Source organism: Zonotrichia albicollis, chromosome 18 (genome assembly GCF_047830755.1).
Source record: "Zonotrichia albicollis isolate bZonAlb1 chromosome 18, bZonAlb1.hap1, whole genome shotgun sequence".
Classification (NCBI taxonomy): domain Eukaryota; kingdom Metazoa; phylum Chordata; class Aves; order Passeriformes; family Passerellidae; genus Zonotrichia; species Zonotrichia albicollis.
The window spans coordinates 12,128,468-12,145,679 of record NC_133836.1 but is presented as its reverse complement, the minus strand read 5'-3'; the positions used below and the strand labels follow the sequence as shown (position 1 = coordinate 12,145,679).

General features: G+C 54.7%; 2 protein-coding genes across 6 annotated transcripts in view; one reads left to right on the top strand and one right to left on the bottom strand.

The window, feature by feature from the left end:
* The first annotated feature begins 3,157 nt into the window (after positions 1–3,157).
* Positions 3,158–15,544, top strand: HRK (harakiri, BCL2 interacting protein). Of its 2 annotated transcripts, none has more exons than XM_074554307.1 (2): positions 3,158–3,546; positions 10,652–15,544. In XM_074554307.1, the coding sequence occupies exon 1, from the start codon at positions 3,245–3,247 to the stop codon at positions 3,497–3,499; it is 255 nt and encodes an 84-aa protein (XP_074410408.1). In that variant the 5' UTR covers positions 3,158–3,244; the 3' UTR covers positions 3,500–3,546; positions 10,652–15,544. The 2 variants fall into 2 exon arrangements, with proteins under 2 accessions (XP_074410408.1, XP_074410407.1); XM_074554306.1 differs by having other exon boundaries at positions 3,164–3,546; positions 10,600–15,544.
* Positions 8,138–17,212, bottom strand: part of RNFT2 (ring finger protein, transmembrane 2) — a 39,596-nt gene continuing 30,521 nt past the window's right edge. For 3 of the 4 annotated variants that reach the window (XM_074554291.1, XM_074554290.1, XM_074554289.1), the window contains exon 11: positions 13,102–17,082. In XM_074554291.1, coding sequence (XP_074410392.1) covers positions 16,948–17,082 — 135 coding nt within the window. In that variant the 3' untranslated portion in view covers positions 13,102–16,947. Of the gene's footprint in view, positions 9,440–13,101; positions 17,083–17,212 lie in introns of those variants that run through there. The other variant, XM_074554294.1, reaches the window with a different exon arrangement.

The window sequence follows — 17,212 nt, the reverse complement described above, 5'->3', positions numbered from 1 at the left end:
CGCCACAAGGTTCCGCCGCCGCTGCCGGGACCGGGGCCGGTGCCTGGGAATGGAGCCGGTGTTGGGGTTGGGGCCGTCGTTTTGTGGTCCCCACACGAAGGCGGACGGTCTCCACACGAGGGCCCAGCCTGGCTCTGGAGAGCCGCAGGCGGCCCAGCGGGGCCGGGGGACGGCAGGATCGGTTTGGGCTCCGGGCGCCGCTGGGGGCCCTCAGCCCCTTCACAGCCATGGCCGGGGATAGAGCAGGGTCCCGCTGGGAGTCCTCAACTCCCTCACAGCCATGGCCGGGGACAGGGCAGGGTCCCGCTGGGAGCTCTCAGCCCCCTCACAGCCATGGCCGGGGACAGGGACAGGACCGGGCAGGGGTCCCGCTGGGCACCCTGAGCCCCGCTGGGAGCCCTCAGCCCCCTCACAGCCGTGGCTGGTCCCGGAGGAGAAGCCTTTCCCACAGGAAGGTTGTTGCCCATGGAAGTGGCCGCTCTGAGTGACCGATGTGCCACTCTGAGCAACCAATGTACCCCTCTGATGCCATTTTTCCCTTGGCCATGTCTGAAGCCTAGCAGGTGGGCAGGGATGGCCCCACTGCTGCCGTGCCCACCACACCTGCTGGGAAGGGGTTTTGCTGTTTTTATCACACCCATCTCCTGCAGCCACCACAGCCCAAGAGCTGCCACTTCCATGGCGTTTTGGGGAGAACATGAAGCTGGCTCAGTTCCTCTCCACTATCAACACACCTTGGTGCTCTAAGGCTGCGTTCAAATGATGCTGAAACGCAGCTGCGAAGCTTCTGCACCTTCAGCCGGTCCAGCTGCCCAGGGAAGCAGAGAGGCCATGAGTACTCAAGTCTTCAGAATGATTCCTGAGGAATTTTCTCAAGAAAACAGAGCAGGTCAGTGATGTGTTGGTGTCAGTCAAACAGCTGGTCCTTCTTAGAACAGACTGTAAAACACAGCCCATGCTGTGAGCAGCAGCTTGTGCAGTTACCCACACCCTGTGTCCACCTCTGCCTTCCTCACTGGCCACTTGCTGGTTTCTCTCCTCTACAGCTTGCCTGTGCTGTTTATAAACCCCAACTTAATGAACATGATCAGGTGTCCAGGAAGAACCCAAACTACCTCGTTTAGGGGAGGAACTCCTCTATGTAGAAACCCTGCAACAGACAGGTGGGTGAAGGCTGGCCATGCCTGGCCTGTGTGCTGGACCTCAAAACCCCCTGCCCTGGGCTGAGCCCCCAGCGTGGGCAGCAGGAAAGGAAATTCCCTCTGCTCTGCTCAGGTGAGACCCCACCTGCAGAACTGCCCCTGGCTGTGGGGTCCCCAACATCAGGAGGGACCTGGAGCTGCTGGAGTGAGACCAGAGGAGGCCATGGAGGTGCTCCAAGGGCTGGAGCCAGGCTGGGAGAGCTGGGGGTGCTCACCTGGAGAGGAGAAGGCTCCAGGGAGAGCTCAGAGCCCCTGGCAGGGCCTGAAGGGGCTCCAGGAGAGCTGGAGAGGGACTGGGGACAAGGGATGGAGGGACAGGACACAGGGAATGGCTCCCAGTGCCAGAGGGCAGGGCTGGATGGGATATTGGGAATTGGGAATTGTTCCCTGGCAGGGTGGGCAGGCCCTGGCACAGGGTGCCCATCCTGGATCCCTGGCAGTGCCCAAGGCCAGGCTGGGCATTGGGGCTGGGAGCAGCCTGGGATGGTGGGAGGTGTCCCTGCCATGGCTGGGGTGGGATGGGATGATATTTAAGGTCCTTTCTGGCCCAAACCGGTCTGTCATTCTCTGACTTGTTTTCCCTACAAAACAATCACTTGCAGAGACACAGAGGAGGGGTCTCCCGGGGGTGCCCATGCTGGTGAGCCCTGCCAGAGGTGGGATTGCAGCTCAGGAGCTGCCCCTGCAGCAGGACAAGGGGCTGCTCCAGGGAGGGTGCATGGGCTGGGGAGATTTGCCAGGAGGTTCACAGCAGCTTCTCTGCAAAGCAGGGGGGGAACGGGGCTGGTTTGGGGTGATTGCTGGCCCAGAGCGAGCCCCCCGTGCCCATCCCAGGGCTGGTGTGTGCAGGGAGCCCTGCCCGGGGTGCCCGGGGAGCCGGGGGTGCCAGCCGTGCTCCCGTGCCCTGCCCGGGGTGCCAGCCCTGCTCCCGTGCCCTGGCAGCCGGGGAGGCCCCGCGGGGCCCCGGGTCAGTGCCGGGGGCTGCGCGCTCCTGCCTCGGCCACCCGAAATGTGATCCGAATCCGTAATGCTGTGGGTGATGAAATCGGCTCCAGCTCTGTGTAATCCCCTCACTGCCCCCCTGCATCTCCTCGCTGTCCCCTCCTCCAGCCCACAGGCATCTGCAGCCTCGCACTGTCTCTCTATCCCCACGCCTTCCCCTCTGTCCCACAGTCCCCTGTATCCCCACATTGTCCCCATGCTGTCCCCTCTATCCCCAGTGTCCCCTCTATCCCCACAGTGTCCTCTCCATCCCCATGCTATCCCCTCTGTCCCACACTGTCCCACCTTCCTCACACTTCCCCTCTATCCCCAAACTGTTCCTCTGTCCCCACACTGTCCCCTCTATTCCACAGTGTCCTCTCTGTCCCCAAATTGTTCCTCCATCCCCACACTGACCCCTCTGTCCCAAGTTCCCCACTGTCCTCTCTATCCCACATTGTCCCCTCCATCCCCACGCTATCCCCTCATTCCTACACTGTCCCATCAAACTCCCACCCTGGATACCAGAATCTTCCACCACACGAGCACTGTCCCCTCCACTCCCAGTCCCACACTGTCATTCCATCCCCAGTGTCCCTGCATCCCCATACTGTCCCATCCATCCCAGCACTAGCCATCCATCCATCCATCCATCCATCCATCCATCCATCCATCCATCCATCCATCCATCCATCCATCCATTCCCGTGCTGTCCCACCGAACTCCCACCCACCCCTGGATACCAGAATGTCCCACCACACAAGCACCGTTCCCTCCAGTCCCCGCATGTCCTTCTACCCCCACACCATCCCCTGCATCCCTGTCTGTCCCTCCGCCGTCCCACCCAACTGCCCCACCACCGCTGGACCCCAGACCGTCCCACCTCCCCACCGCTGTCCCCCTGCCCCCCACCCACCCGCGCGCCGTCTCCGGCTCCCCCCTCTCCGCCCGCGGCCGAGCACCGCCCCGCGGGGGATGATGTAACCCCCGGTCCCCCCCGTGTCCCGCCCGCGTCCCGCCCGCCGCACACTCGGCGGGCTCGGCGGCGAGCGGACGCAGCCATGTGCCCGTGCGCGCTGCGCGGCCCCCCCGCGCCCTGCAGCCCCTGCGGCCCCGGCCGCGCCGCCCGGCCCGAGGCCGCCGCCCGCCGCGTGGCCGCCCGCCTGCGCCGCCTGGGCGATGAGCTGGAGCAGCGGCGCAAGGCGCGGGGCCGCGGCCCCTCGGCCGCCCGCCGCCTGGCCGCCGTGGCGGGGCTGCTCTGCGCGCTCACGCCCGCGGCCGCGCTGGCCTGGCTGATCCGCAGGAGGAGCCTCTAGGGAGAGGGGCGCTGGACGGAGCGGGGAGCAGGCGGGACGCGCAACAGGTGGGCGCTGGACGGGGCGGCCGGCGGGGCTGGGCTGGGCTCGGCGCGGGAGCGGGGGCTTGGCTCGGCTCGGTCCGGCCCAGGGAGCGCGCTGTCCGCGGTACCCGGCGGGCTGCGGGGGCTGACCGCGGCACCGCACCGAGCCGCGGGCTGCTCGTGCTGCCGGGGCGCAGCGACCGCTCTCCTTTCCCTACCCCTCTTCCTCTCCCCTCTCTCTTCCTCTCCCTGGACTGCCTGTGCCCGGTCGCACCGACCTGTCGCTCTCTCCCCTTGTCCCCTCCATCCCCACTTTCCCTCTCTCCTCTCCCCTTTTCCCAGGACTCCTCAAACGCCCCCTTTCCCCTTCCCCAAACTTTTCACGGCTTCCACCCCTGTGGCTCCCCTCCGCCCGCTCCACTCGTGCTCTCGTGGGGCAGTTTGAGCTCAGGGGGAGCCGCGCAGGTCCCGTGTTATCCCGGCTGCCGGTGCCCCGCACACCCGTGCCTGCCAAACCTCCAGCCCTTTTTTTGCGTGGAGGAACTTTCCCCGTGTCCTGTCATTCCCTGGTGGGCTTTAGCGCCACGGGTGCTGTGGGGCACTGGGTGGTGGAATGTCCCCGCTGGACTTTGCAGTGGGGCACCTGGAACATTGGCTCTGTGTTTTGGATAATGCCTTGCCCAGTGTTGGGGGTCCCAAGCCATTGGCCAGGAAAAGCACCCAAGCCCGGTTTCTGCTGGTTCTGTGCTCCAGAGCCGCTGAGCAAACGAGCAGCAGGGAACCGGGACATGCCTGGTCCTGTAACCTGCGTCGTTGCCATCGTGGTGCCAGCTCCGGGGCGTGTGGGGACAGCTCTGCACCCTCAGCCCTGGGAGCACTCAGGGATACTGAGCATACGTGGGGTCACCTCAGGGATTTTGGGTGCTCTGTGGTGTTCTTTGGGTCGTGGATTTGTCACCACAGACCCAAGGAGCACGGGCTCTTCTTTTGGGTGCTGTAAATTGCATCATAAACACCCCCCAGTGTCTGTCTGTGTTCAGGGCACAATTTCAGTGCGTGTCTAACTTTCAGCGTGCGCTGGTATCCCACCAGCTTGGACGGGGCAGTGTGGAAGGAAAGTCAGCTTATCAGAGAGTTCCAAGATGAGGTTTTGCAGCAGGTCTGTGTGTTTGCACTGTGTGTGTGCTCCCTGTGGGGGGGCGTTGTTGTCATCCATCCGAGCCACAACTGCTGTGTCTGGCGGGAGGCTCCGCTGGTCACCTCTGGAAAGCTTTCTTTGAAACAAAAACAAAGAACTGTGGGCTTTTGGTGAATTGAAGCTTCAATTTCTATAAAAGCAGGCACTGGATGGTGCCTCAGAGGTGGTGTCAGTGGTGTGGGACTGTGGTCGGGAGCAGAGCAAACACATCTCTCCCTCCCCGTCACTTTGTGGCAAGTTTGGTTCCAGTGTTTGGAAGCAAACCCACCCGTCTGCGTTGCTGGCCTCTCTGAGCACAAACAGAGCTGAAATCCAAGGGGGAACGGCGGTGATCTCCCTTATCTAATGTCTCAAATGTCCATTTCTTTCTGACAAGCCAGGGAAATTCCTCCCTGCCCAGTCTGGGACTGTGTCCCAGGCAGAGGAGGTGGCAGGTGAGCAGGGCTGGCACAGGAGCCTGTCAGCTGGCCCCGGTGATCCATGCACAGACTTGCTGGCAATCCCACGAGGCCAAAGCTGCTTGGAGTATTAATTTTTGTGAAGGTTTATTGGGCAGACACTATTCTTTTCCCCCCAGTCTCTTGTGCTGTTGATCCTGGAGTGCTCACTTCCTTTTCTGCCCACCAGTTGCTTTAAAATGGCTTTGATGAGAGGCTGTGGAAAAGCCAAGCATTATCCCGGGCGCCTCCGAGGCGAATTCCATGGGCAGCACCGTCCTGCCCCTGGCTTCAAAGGCTGCCACAGACAGTGCTGAGCTGCCTCCAAATGCTCCTGGACACAAATACACATGTAAGGCTGAAAAGGAGCTCCTGGTGTGTGATGGGAAGCGGTTTCAGGGATAAAGGCACAGATGAACAGGCTGGTGACACTCCTGGCTGTCCCTGTGTGCAACCTGTCCCACTCCTGCCACGCTTCTGAGGCACAAGTGACCAAGCTGCAGATGAAAATACAATGCAAGCCCAGAATAATTAACTCTGTCATCTGCACCTCAGTTCCTCGGTTATTCTGGCCATTAATAATCTTTTCATCCTGAGCAGTAATTTGCTTTCACCAGTGGAGGTTTCTGACAGTCTGCAGTGTCTCGGAGCCCCAGTGACAGTGCAGTGAGCTGGGTTAGCCTTGGAGATGAGGTAAGACAGTGTTTGATTACCTCAGCAGAGTATTTCTGAACAAAACAGGCATTTTTCTGCCATCCTCAGATAACTCTGCAGTGACAATAACATTGTCCTGCAACAAGCTGGGAAGTCCAGCCTCTAACCACTTGTGATCTTTGGATTTCATGGAAAGGCTGGTAAGAGGAGAGTAACTTGTGCAGTTAATGAGTGCCCTGCAGAGTCAGCCTTTGTCTCGTGATCTGGTGCTTGCAGAAGGAATGGAGAGAAGAGGAAAAGGCCAGTTTCAGCTTGGGTTATTCCTCGAGTTCCCCTCCTGCTTTTCCAAGAGGCTGTGAGCGTTCTGAGGCAGGAGGTTGGTGCTTGTTCCCTGAGCTCCGTGTGGCCTCTCACAGCAGCACAGCTCAGGGAACAATCCCGTGCTCCAGGGAACCCTTCTGCTCCCTCAGCCCTGGCACTGGAGCAGGACTGGGGCTGTGACCAGCTTGCATCTGCAGATCCTGCCTGGGATTTGGGATGGATGCTTTGCAACTGGTAGTTGTAATATGTAATCTGACATCACCTTGAAACATCCAACCAGTGCATGAAGTATAGTTGTCAGGTGCCAGTTTGGCATAGAGTGTCACTTGTATTTCGCTCTGTTAGTTCAGGAGTGGCAGTGTATTAAAATCAAACCCTGCTTGTCCCTGCCAGCTCCACCAGCCTGGTTCCGTGCCCACTGTGTTGCCAGGAATTCCCCCCACTGTTTGCTGCGAGGTTCATGCAGAGCCACTCTGTCCAAAGTCTCGGTGCAGTTAATTATCTGCATTAAAACTGGCTTGATAAGATTTCTGGAGGTGTCCCACTGAGCTGTGCAGGAGAGCAGAGCAAACGAAGGACCAGAGGCAGTGGAGATGCAGAGAGCTGGTTCTGCACCAGGACAAACATCCAGCCTCGTGTCCCTCACACAGAGAGGCAGGCTCTGTTGTTTATCCTCCTGGATCAGGAAAAAGCCAGCCCTTCCCAGTGGCAAGCATCCTGCTCCAAAAAGCCAAAGGTCCCTGCCACCCTCGCCCCAGCCTCGCAGTTAAATTGAAGAAAGAAAACCTTCAGCATCAATTCTCCCGACAAACAAACATCAGAGTTTGCACAAACAAACAGCAGCCCAGGAATGGCTCATTCCACGGGTGGACCGAGGCCAAGCAGGACAGTCTTTGTGGGAGGATTGGAGCCCAAATGTATTTTTTTACTGTCTGGGTTCTCTACTCTTCCTATACAAAGATCTCCCGGACAGACCATTCTTCCCAATTCGTTTCTAGCGCTCCTGAACCCCCTCGTAATTGTTTTTTGGTGTTCCAAGTTGCCCTTGCACCTCCCGCGGAGATGCTAATGAAGTGTGAGCGTACACGGATGGGGCTGCTGGGGAATTTGACAGGGCTGGTGCCCAGCCCTTGTTCCCTCATTAAGCTGCTGCTGCGCGGGGACGGCAGCGACTGTGCCTCGTTTAGTCCCTGCCTCCAGCGCGCCCTCAGCCATCCAAGCCCTGGGATATATTTTTCCCTTTCAATATATCAATAACTGTTATTTTGTTTATTAGCAGTGGGACGTGTGCCAAGCCAGCGGCCCCTGTAATCCCTTTAAATGGAGCGGTTCCATGCTGACACAGTAGCCGTGAGCAGAGCTCCTTTTTCCAGCTGCGGCTCAAACTCTGCTCTGGCTTCGTGCAGGTGCTGCCCAAAGGTGGCTTCTCCTCCCCTCCCTGAATAAAAATCACTCAGAGAAGTGCTAAGAGACACAGGACCCTCTACCCGAGTCGTTTCATGCCTGTCCCACTCAGCATCCATGAGAAAAGCAGCTTGGTTTTTTTGGGAAAGCTGTGGGATGAGGCTGGAGAATTCCAGGTAATCGGGAAGTGGAGCTGCCTGTGTGTGTTAAAGGACCGGGATGTGGCCAGGTTGGCTGAGGTGGTTTTGTAACCAAAGCCATTTGTTGTCTCATAACCTCATTGCTTCCTTTGTGCAATGGTTGAGAGCAACTTTCTGAGCAAAATCTGCCTCTCCCTAAATGCCCAGGCACAGGGGGGATATGTCACCAAAGGGAATGTCAGTTCCCACGAATAAATTTCAGTGGAAGTGAATTTTTCCTTATCGTTCCCATCCATGTTTCCAATAGACACTGCACTTTTCATACAGGCACTCAGCCATAATTCCTTTTATTTTATAAGGAAATGAAAATGTTGATAGTTGTGAACAGTTTCCCCCAAAGTTTCAGCTTTTAAAGAATGGCACATAAAAGAATAAATTTTTCAGCAGCTCTGCAGAAGGGATATGCTGCTTCTCTTTCCAACTTACTATCCACCCCAGTACAAATGGGAGGCAGTTTGGCTTTCCTCAGCCTTTTTCAGACCCAAAGTACCAAATTTTGCTCTGTCTGCTGAGTGCCTATTGTGGGAAATTTGGAGTAACTCCACTGGAGTCAATTGGGTTGCCCTGGATTTACGGTGCTATAAATGAGATCAGAATTGGCTCAAAGTATATTCCATTAATGAGTCAGATACTGGCAATGCAGCCAATATGCACCCAGAAATGGCTTTAACACAGCCTAGGATATTCAAAATTGGTTTATTGAGAGATGGGCTCAGGGCCAGAATTCTGGGGTTCTCTTTTATTCTTTCCATGAAATTCACCTTCCTGCAGAAGGCCAGCACGAGGCTGATGCAAAACTTAAGAGCCATTTAAGCCCTTAGAATGGGGCTTGTGAGATGCATAAACATTGTGCTGAGCTCTTTGCCTGCCCTGGAGCAGATTTATCGCTTGGAGTTCAAGATCTTCCGGGATTTATCAACTTTTACAGGTTTTTATGGATTTTCTATACATTAAGTGACACAGAGAGACAGTTTGTAAAATACAGCGACACCACGGATGATCTGTTGCCAGCCACGGGTGGCACAGCAGGACAAGGGTTCAGAGCTTGGCAGCTGGGAGTGCTGCTACAGGAGAAATAATAAATAAGGATTAAATGGTTTTGCTGTGGAGGAAATCCTTTAATCAACTCCTGGACTCTTTATTCCAGTGTAACTTGAGTAAATATCTCACCTCTTGGAGTGGAGGCTTTGTACAGTGCCACACTCACGGCCCAGCTGTGCCCTGCTCTGGGCAGCTCTGGCATTTCTGTGGGCAGTGAGGTACCAAATCCCCTCCTGGTGATGTTTCCCAGTCTGGAGGATCCCGTGGTGCTGTGTGCCTGTCCCTGAGCACACAGGGAAGCAGGAAGGCTGAGCAGGGGCCATTCCAAGCCCTGGGCCATCCCTGGAGCTCTGCATTGACTCCCTGTGCCCAGCTGCTGGTTTTGTGTAGCTGTGTTTGTCCCTCCCCACACAGCAAACACCTCTCCTATTTACCTTGTGCCAAAAGAGCCAAACAGCTCTGCTAAAGCACTCTGGGACACTCCAGCACTTCCAGAGGGCAGCTGGGATGTGGGAGATGGAGCCTGGAGGAGCAGCAGCCCTGGGATGGGGCTGGCTGGCAGCCTTGGTCACAGCCATGCTGGAAATGTGCTTCACCTCTGGAGGTTCATCCCGGCCTTCCTCCTTCCTGCCATTCCCAGCGGTGCCTCAGAGTCCCTGAAACTGGAAAGCAGGGTCGGAATGAGGGGCTGGAATTGCCACATCCTGTGGGCAGCTGGGATAAAGCAGACGTGGTTCAGGAACCAGAGGCATTCCAGGGACAGGGAAAGGTCACAGCCCCAAGGCTGTGTTTGCTCTCAAGCCCAGGGGGGATTGCTGGGGTGCCCTGGAGTCAGGAGTTGGACTGATGATCCCTGTGGGCTGGGATTCTGCTCAGAATCCATGGCAGCACCACAATTCCCCTCAGTCCCTGGAGCCCATCCCATCCCATCCCATCCCATCCCATCCCATCCCATCCCATCCCATCCCATCCCATCCCATCCCATCCCAAGGCTGGGTCCTGCTGCCTTCCCGGGCAGGACAGAGCAAGGGCAGGGATTCTGGAGCAGGGCAGCTCAGGATGTGCCCCGGAGCTCTTGGCCGGCCCTAATTAGCTGTGACTTCATTGCTGCTGCACTTGCACCGTCAGCGACTCCCCCGTGTCCCCGCGGTGAAATCACCTCATCCCGGCCGCGCTGGAGATTTCTCCGTGCAAGATCTCTCACTGTCCGTGCCTGCACACGGGATATCCACGGCATCTGCCCCAGCCCGGGCCGCCATCAACAAACTGAGGGACAAACGCTGGGAAATGGGGATTTCATCGCAGATGCCCCTTGGGCACCTCTCCTGCTAATTTGCACTTAGATGGGTGCCTTTCTCTGAGCACTTTATTAATTAAGGCTCGCAGCCCACCTGTGAGGCAAGGAAGTTATTAGTGCCCTCATTTTCCAGCAGAACTGAAAGCAGTGGTTTGCCCAAGGCCACAAATCTAATCAGTGGCAGAGGCAGGGATGAGTGAGTTCTTGCAGTCTCCTGTGATACTCCGTGCACCCCACTGCCTACCTGGAACGAATTTAATGGCTTCCCTAAAAGTTCACATTTTTGTTGAAGTGATGTAAATGAAGGTGGAGCACCCAAAAGGAGCCTTGCAAGGGGGAGAGCTCCCAAAAATCTGCAGTAAAAGGCATCATCTTCTGACTGAGCCACAAACCCTCCTCCCCATAAACTCCACACTTTGTCTGTAAATTTAGTAGGAGGGTTCAAGCATAAATTTAAAAGAAGCTTTTATTGTACCCAATGCATCAACATAATTAACACCCATCCCCATTCTTTTGCTTTCTTAGGCTGGAACAAACCCTGTGCCCTTGGAGAAAATTGTTTCCCCTTTTCCTCCAGGGAATCCAGAGGCTGAGCAGCAGCTGTGAAGAGTGGAGAGAAAGAAAGAAGTGGGAGATGCTGGAAGTGCTTTGGGCGACGTGAGAAGGAGGATTTGCCCTGAAGGAGCTGTTCAAGGGCCCAGCAGCAAACCAGAGACACAAAACCTGCTTATATATAGAAGAATGTAACCCCTGTGTATGCAGACGTGGACGCGTGCATGCCTTGTCGAGAGCGTAAGCGACATTCCCTGTAGATCAGATCGCTGCCGTGAGCAGCCCTGCTCCCGCAGGCCGAGCCTGGCGCTGCTGCTGGCCCTGCTGGACACCACCCCTGCCCTGCTGGCCCGTTCCTGCAGCAGGATGAGGAGGAATCTCTACAGCCACATCTGGTGATCCTGAGAATCCCAAAGGTGCTGCCCAGGCGTGGCGGGAGCGGGTGCGGAGCGGCTCGGCCAGCGGTTTGTGTGTGTAAATATTCATGCTCTGGCACCGGGGGAGAGCAGCTTTCCTATGACTTTAGTTTCTCTGGTGCTACATTTAATATTTGTCTGGGGCTAAACTGCCTCTCTGTGGTGCTACAGTTTCCCCAAGAGGATGTTCTGAAACGTGGGACAAGGAAAGATCTATTTTGGTTATTGATATTTATACACAAGATAGCAAAAAAATAAGACTTGTTGAGAAGGTGCTATTTTTTTTTTCTTTCTTTCAATCTCTGCAGAAACTAAGACAAAACAAATAATCTACCCCAGAACTTTATAAAACTCCTTTTCTTTGGAGCAGTTCTCTTTTCTTTTTGACAGTGTGGAGCTTGGGAAGCAGCAGGCACTGAGGTGGAAAGGACACAGGGCCCTTTCCACTGCAGTGTGCACATCAAAGTCTGCTGGAGCAGCACTTTCTGCAGCTCCAGAGCTGGGAATTCTCCTGCATGGTGATTTATTCAGTCCCACACCCCCTGAACCAGGGAGGAGAACTCTTATCCAGACTGATCACTAGAGCAGGGGATAACAGCAGAACTTGGCCTTAGAAGTCAAAGGGCTTTTTTCAGTCTAGTACTGAGCACTTTTTTCCTTGCAGCCAAAACTACCTGTCAGATCTCGGGTACCTTCCACAAACAGCAACCTGTGCACAGTTTTTTAGAAACATTTTTCCTACCTTCAGATATTTGCACCAGAAAATTGACCCTGCCATGGCAGGGAGGGCATTTTCAAAGGCATAAAGGAATGTTAGAACCCAATTTCTGAAGGAAATTTGGCTCTTTTAAAAATACTTCCCACCCCTCACCCAGCCCAGGAAGAACCCGAGTGGCCTCTGTGTCCAGTGAGACCCTGCATTTTCCACTGCTGCAGGAGAAGTGTTTCTAAGCAATCTGAAAGCTAAATTCTCCCTTGATCAAATACTCACTGCAGTGTTTTGAGCCCCTGCACACGTTTTCCTGGCTGATATTGATCCAAGTCAGTGGTTCCCAGTGAGGAGCCTTGCCCTGCCGTGGTGATGTGCAGTGTTGGGAGGGGTGGTGTAGCTCTGTGTAGTCTGTCTGTCCGTACCCTTGGGGTGGTCTCAGAGCCACGGGGACCTGTGAAACATTTTCCTGCCCTTTCTGCCCTGATGCTCACTAATCCTCAGCATCCTGACCCCCTTCCCAGCTCAGTTTCCTACAGAAACAAAAGGAGGAGCCTCAGCAGATTCCAGCAGTGCTGGGCAGAGCCTTAAAAATACCAATTTCTGGAAACCCCTGGAATGTGGGAGTGAAATTGTGCCTGTGGAATTGCACAATCCCACTTGAACAGGAACCGTGGATGTGCCACTTGGCTTAGGGCACATCCTGCCCAGCCCTGGCTCACATCCCACACATTCCTCACCTTTATCAGCTCTGAATGTAATGAATTTCTCACCTGGAAGAGGCATTATTCCATTTCCCTGTGCACACAGCTGGCCCTGCCCTTGCTCTCTGCTGCCCTGGCTGTTGGGGGCTGCTCCCAGTGCTCCAATCCCCTTGGAGCAGCGCAGCCAAGGAAAAGGAAAGGAAATTCTGTCCTTCCCACCAGATCTGTGATCAGCCCCAGTGCAGGGATTGGCTGATCTCCCTCAGTCCCAACCTTCCCTGGACAGGCTCGGCTGTGAAAATCCCCAAACCTCAGAGCTCCCAGGGGATTGCTGTCCTCAGGGGCTCCAAACAGGCAGCAAAAAATGTTAAAGGACTTGTCCTGCCCAGCCTGGAACAGCCACATGGATGGTGCTTCCCAAGAGCAAACCGGTCTGGTACCCCAAACCCTGCCTTGTTCCTGGTTTGCTTCACTTCTGTAGTTCCAAACTGGATGTTTTGTGTGAACTGAGGGTGAAGTTTTGGAGTTTTGTAGCCAGAATTCCCTGTACAGAACTGGAATTCCTTGTTGAGGGTATGGATTTGTCAAAGCCTTACATTTTGTGGTGTAATTGCTATCCTTGAACGCCTCCATTTTTTGACAAGGAGTGTTTTTATCCTTTCTACAAGATCTGCTTTCCCCCTGGTTGGTGTTTGCACGGAAAGGGGAGGGTGCTGTGAGCTCCCTGGAAATTCCCAGCCCCTCCTGAGGGCAGGAAACCGGCACAGTTCCCCTCTGGCCCTTTTGTTTTCTCCCAGCAGCCGAGCAGTGCCGGGCTGGGTCAGCTGGGAGGGCCCTCTCGGGTTTCAGAGCTCGCTGATGAGCTCATGGTGTGCACAGAGCACGGCTGGGAGGGAGCTCTGCATCAATCTTTAACGCAGTTCCCTGCCAGGGCAGCTCCCAGCACAAGCTGGAATTCCGTATTCCAAGGGAAAAGAGCAGCCTGGTGTGGGCTGCTGCCACCTGCTCCAGCTGCTGCTCTGGGCAGTGAACTCACAACAGCAATGCTGGGTTATCCCAGGGCAGGGCTTGGCCCAGGAGCTCCACATTCCTCCCTCTTCTCCTTTTCCAGCAGGTAAAAAAGCTGGGATGGGCCCAGGCCTGCTGTGCCACAGCCTGGGGTGCCCAGGAGGGGCAGAAGCAGAGCAGGGAGCTGGCAGTGCCCAGGGGGATCCATCCCATCCTGCTCCTGCTTCAGAGAGGGAGGCAGGAATTCCTCTGAGCCAGCCCAAAGCAATTCCCTCAAATCCTCCTTAAACACTTCTTGAATCAGCTCCATCCGATCTGTGAGTCTGTTTTGTTTCTGTAGCACAGGAAAAGTTACAAAGATCTCTTAAACCCTCAGCATGAGCAGAAGCAGTTCCTGCTGCTGAAATCCATCACAAACTGAACTGGTTAAACTGGTGCAGTCTGTCCACAGCCAGCCTGGAATGAGGCATTCCCAGCTGGAAAACTGCACTGCCCTGTGAAAAAGGCCCCAGTGAGGACAGAACAGCCCATAATACTCAGTTTTCCTACACAGAATCTGTCCCTGATCTGCACAGGAGCCTGGTGTGTACAGACAGAGCGAGGCTCCTCACTGAACCCTGGGCACGCTGTCCATGCCCAGCAGGTGCACAACTTTCCCTGCAGCCACTTTGCTCCCAGCAAAACTGAAATTTGATTTGCAATCCAGGCTTCAAACTCAGCCTCGTTCTTGTGTAACTTTGCTGTGTGTGAGCTGAACTTTCCATCTCATCACAACAATGAGGAGACTCTGGCCAAGCCAGGTCCAAGTCCAGGGGCTGAGGGAATTGGGAATTCCATGGGAATTGGGATTCCCTAGGACCAGCCAGCCTGAGAAAAGGAGAGGGATCCTCACCTGCTGCTCCTGCCCTGGGTTTTTACACCACAAAATACAATTTTTATTTTTTTTTAATATTTATTTGAGTACAGGAGTGAATTTTGATGTGACTTCAGTGTCCACTCCGAGGGAATTACTGAAGTGTTGAATATCCCAAGGTATTTAATATTTACAGGAAGAGACTCTGGAGCTTGATAAATATTCACTGAAAGCATCTGAGGCTTAAATGGCCATTAATTAGTTACACCATTATTAATTACACCTTTATTAGTTACTCCATCAGCAGTTACAGGTGGCAGCAAGCAGAGCAGACCCAGCTGCAGTGGGATTTAATTCCCTGGGTTTTTACAGCATCCCTTTTCCAGTCATCCACCAGTTTATCACAAAACCCTCCCATCCTCCTTAGTCCTGAGGCCACTGGGAATTGCCCAGTCTCTGCCAGGGGCACTGCCCAGGGAATGCCAGGCAGGGAATGCCCAATTCCTGGCATTTTGCTGATCCAGAGGCATTGGGATGAAATCCAGCAGGGTCACTGTGCAGGTTTCCCCTCACCAAAGCAAGGGCAGGGCCTGTGCTCGGAGTTCCTGGAGCTCCAGGAGGCTCCTGGTCCTGGCTGGATGGGGCTTCTCTCTTTTGTAAAAGGAATTTCATATGCTGAGACTCTTTGTACATATTTATAAGGAATTTATTAAAAAAAAAAAAAGAAAAATAACTGTTCAATGGCAAAAAAAAAGGCTCTGAGTTTTATTTCCTCTCTCTGGGGAATTTCCTTCCACAGCCTTCCCTGTTTTCCCATGGAAATCAACAATCATTGGAACTGAAGTTCCCCCTGGATGTTTTTTGTCATGTTCTAGGAGAAGGTAGGACCATCCTCCAAAAAAAATCCCAAAATTTAAGAATGCAAACCCACACTTTCCCTGTGATTTCCTGCCTTACCACCAATAAAAACCGAATTTTGAAGCAGTGTAGCCCACACTTTCCTATTGAGCTTTTCCTACACTCCTCCAAACACATTTTCCAGGAGCATTTAGGGAAAAAAATTCAGGATGAGAAGCAGCTTTTGAAACAGTTTGAAAGCAGCAACACCAAGCCTTGGGTTCCCTGGCACTGCAGTGACACTGAGGCCTTTCAGAACCTCCCTGCCCGTGGAATCACCCATTTCCCTTTTCCTGGTCAATATTCCAGACTATCACACACCACATTTGTTGTGCCCAATGAAAAATTGCTCCCTACCATTCTGAATTCTCCCATCCCACAGACAGGGAGCTGTTCCCATTGCAGAGAGCAATGGGATTCCTTGGCTCAGTTCACTTCCACAGGGTCCATCAGGCAGGAATTTGACATCACTTTGCTTTGGAAATTAAAGCTTTTCCTGCTCTGCTTCCCTGGACCTCTCAAGCCAGGTTTGGACTCTGCCCAGCTTTCACCACTCCTCAGCCACTCTGAGCTTATTCCACAGAATGTGGAGCTTCACTCCTGCTCCCATCAGCTCCTGTTGGCTTTAATTCCTCCCTGTGGAGTCTCCAGCAGCACAGCCAGAACCTCCTTCCCTCAGGAGCCTCTTCCTGCTGCTGCTCAGGTGGGGCTGTCACCTTCAGCCATTTCCATGGCAATGAGCTGGGGATGCTGCTGCTCCTCAGGGTGGTTTGGGGACAGGGAAAACTCCAGAACAAACTGCAGCTCCTCCCTCTGAGGGCTTGTGCTGCTGGAGAAGCTCAGCAGAGAGCTCAGCCACAGGGATTGGGTAATTCCTGTTAATTCCTGCCAGGGATCTCCTCCCTCAGGAGCTCCTGCTGAAGCTCAAGGCTCTGGTTTGCCCTGCTGGAGGAGCACAGGGCAGGGACACTGAGCTGTGAGATGCTCTTAGACAGGTGCTGCATTTCCATCCAGACAAACCCAACTCAACTTCAACCTCCCTCTGCTCTCCCCAGAGACTGGGAAATAGAAAGTCTCACCATGAAAGTTAAAGAGGAAGAACATTTCCAGGGAAAGGAGGTGTCACTTCCAGCTCCACTGGCAAGGTCCTTCCCAAGCTCCCTGTGATTTTCCCAAGATAACAGCACGTGCCATTTGTGGAATCAACTGGGAAATGACATTTCTGCAACTGCAGCTCTGGACAGGAGGTTCTGAAGCCCTGCTTGGGAAGAGTTCTCAGAGAGAGGTGCTGTGCAATTCTGTAAAGTGATGGACTCAGGGAATGCAGGCCCAGGGGATGTGGAGCTCCTGAGCCAGAGCACAGCTTTGTTCAGCACTCACAGCTCCCCTGCCCTGGACACGCTGTTTGTCCATACTGAAAGGAAAACAGGAAACATCCCAGACACTTTACAACCCTGTAAGCTCCAGAAACACCCTGGAGTTTATCACAACATAACCCACACCTCCCCTGCCTTCCAGGGTTAAGTTTCTGCCCAGTCACAATTGTTCTGTTGGCTGGAAAAAGGAATGACAGAACTGAGCAGGGATCCTGGGATTTTCCAGGTGAGCTGCCCTGCTGTCTGTCTGTCTGTCAGTACACCTGCAGGAGGGCAGGGCTGCCCTGCTGGCTGTCTGTCTGTCTGTCAGTACACCTGCAGGAGGGCAGGGCTGCCCTGCTGGCTGTCTGTCTGTCTGTCAGTACACCTGCAGGTGGGCAGAGGTGGTGCCGTCCTTCCAGCAGCGCAGCGTCTCCACGGTCACCGAGCGGCACAGGGGACACGTCTTCTCCCGGTCGAACCACAGGCACAGGCACTCCTCACAGAACACGTGCTGGGGACACAGGGGCTGTCACCAGTCTCACATTGCAAATGGGGCTGTGTGTTCTATCCCCATCTGTGAGAGCTGGGGCAGTTCTCTGCTGTCCATGGGCAGTTTTTTCTTTATCTCCCCCACAGCCAAC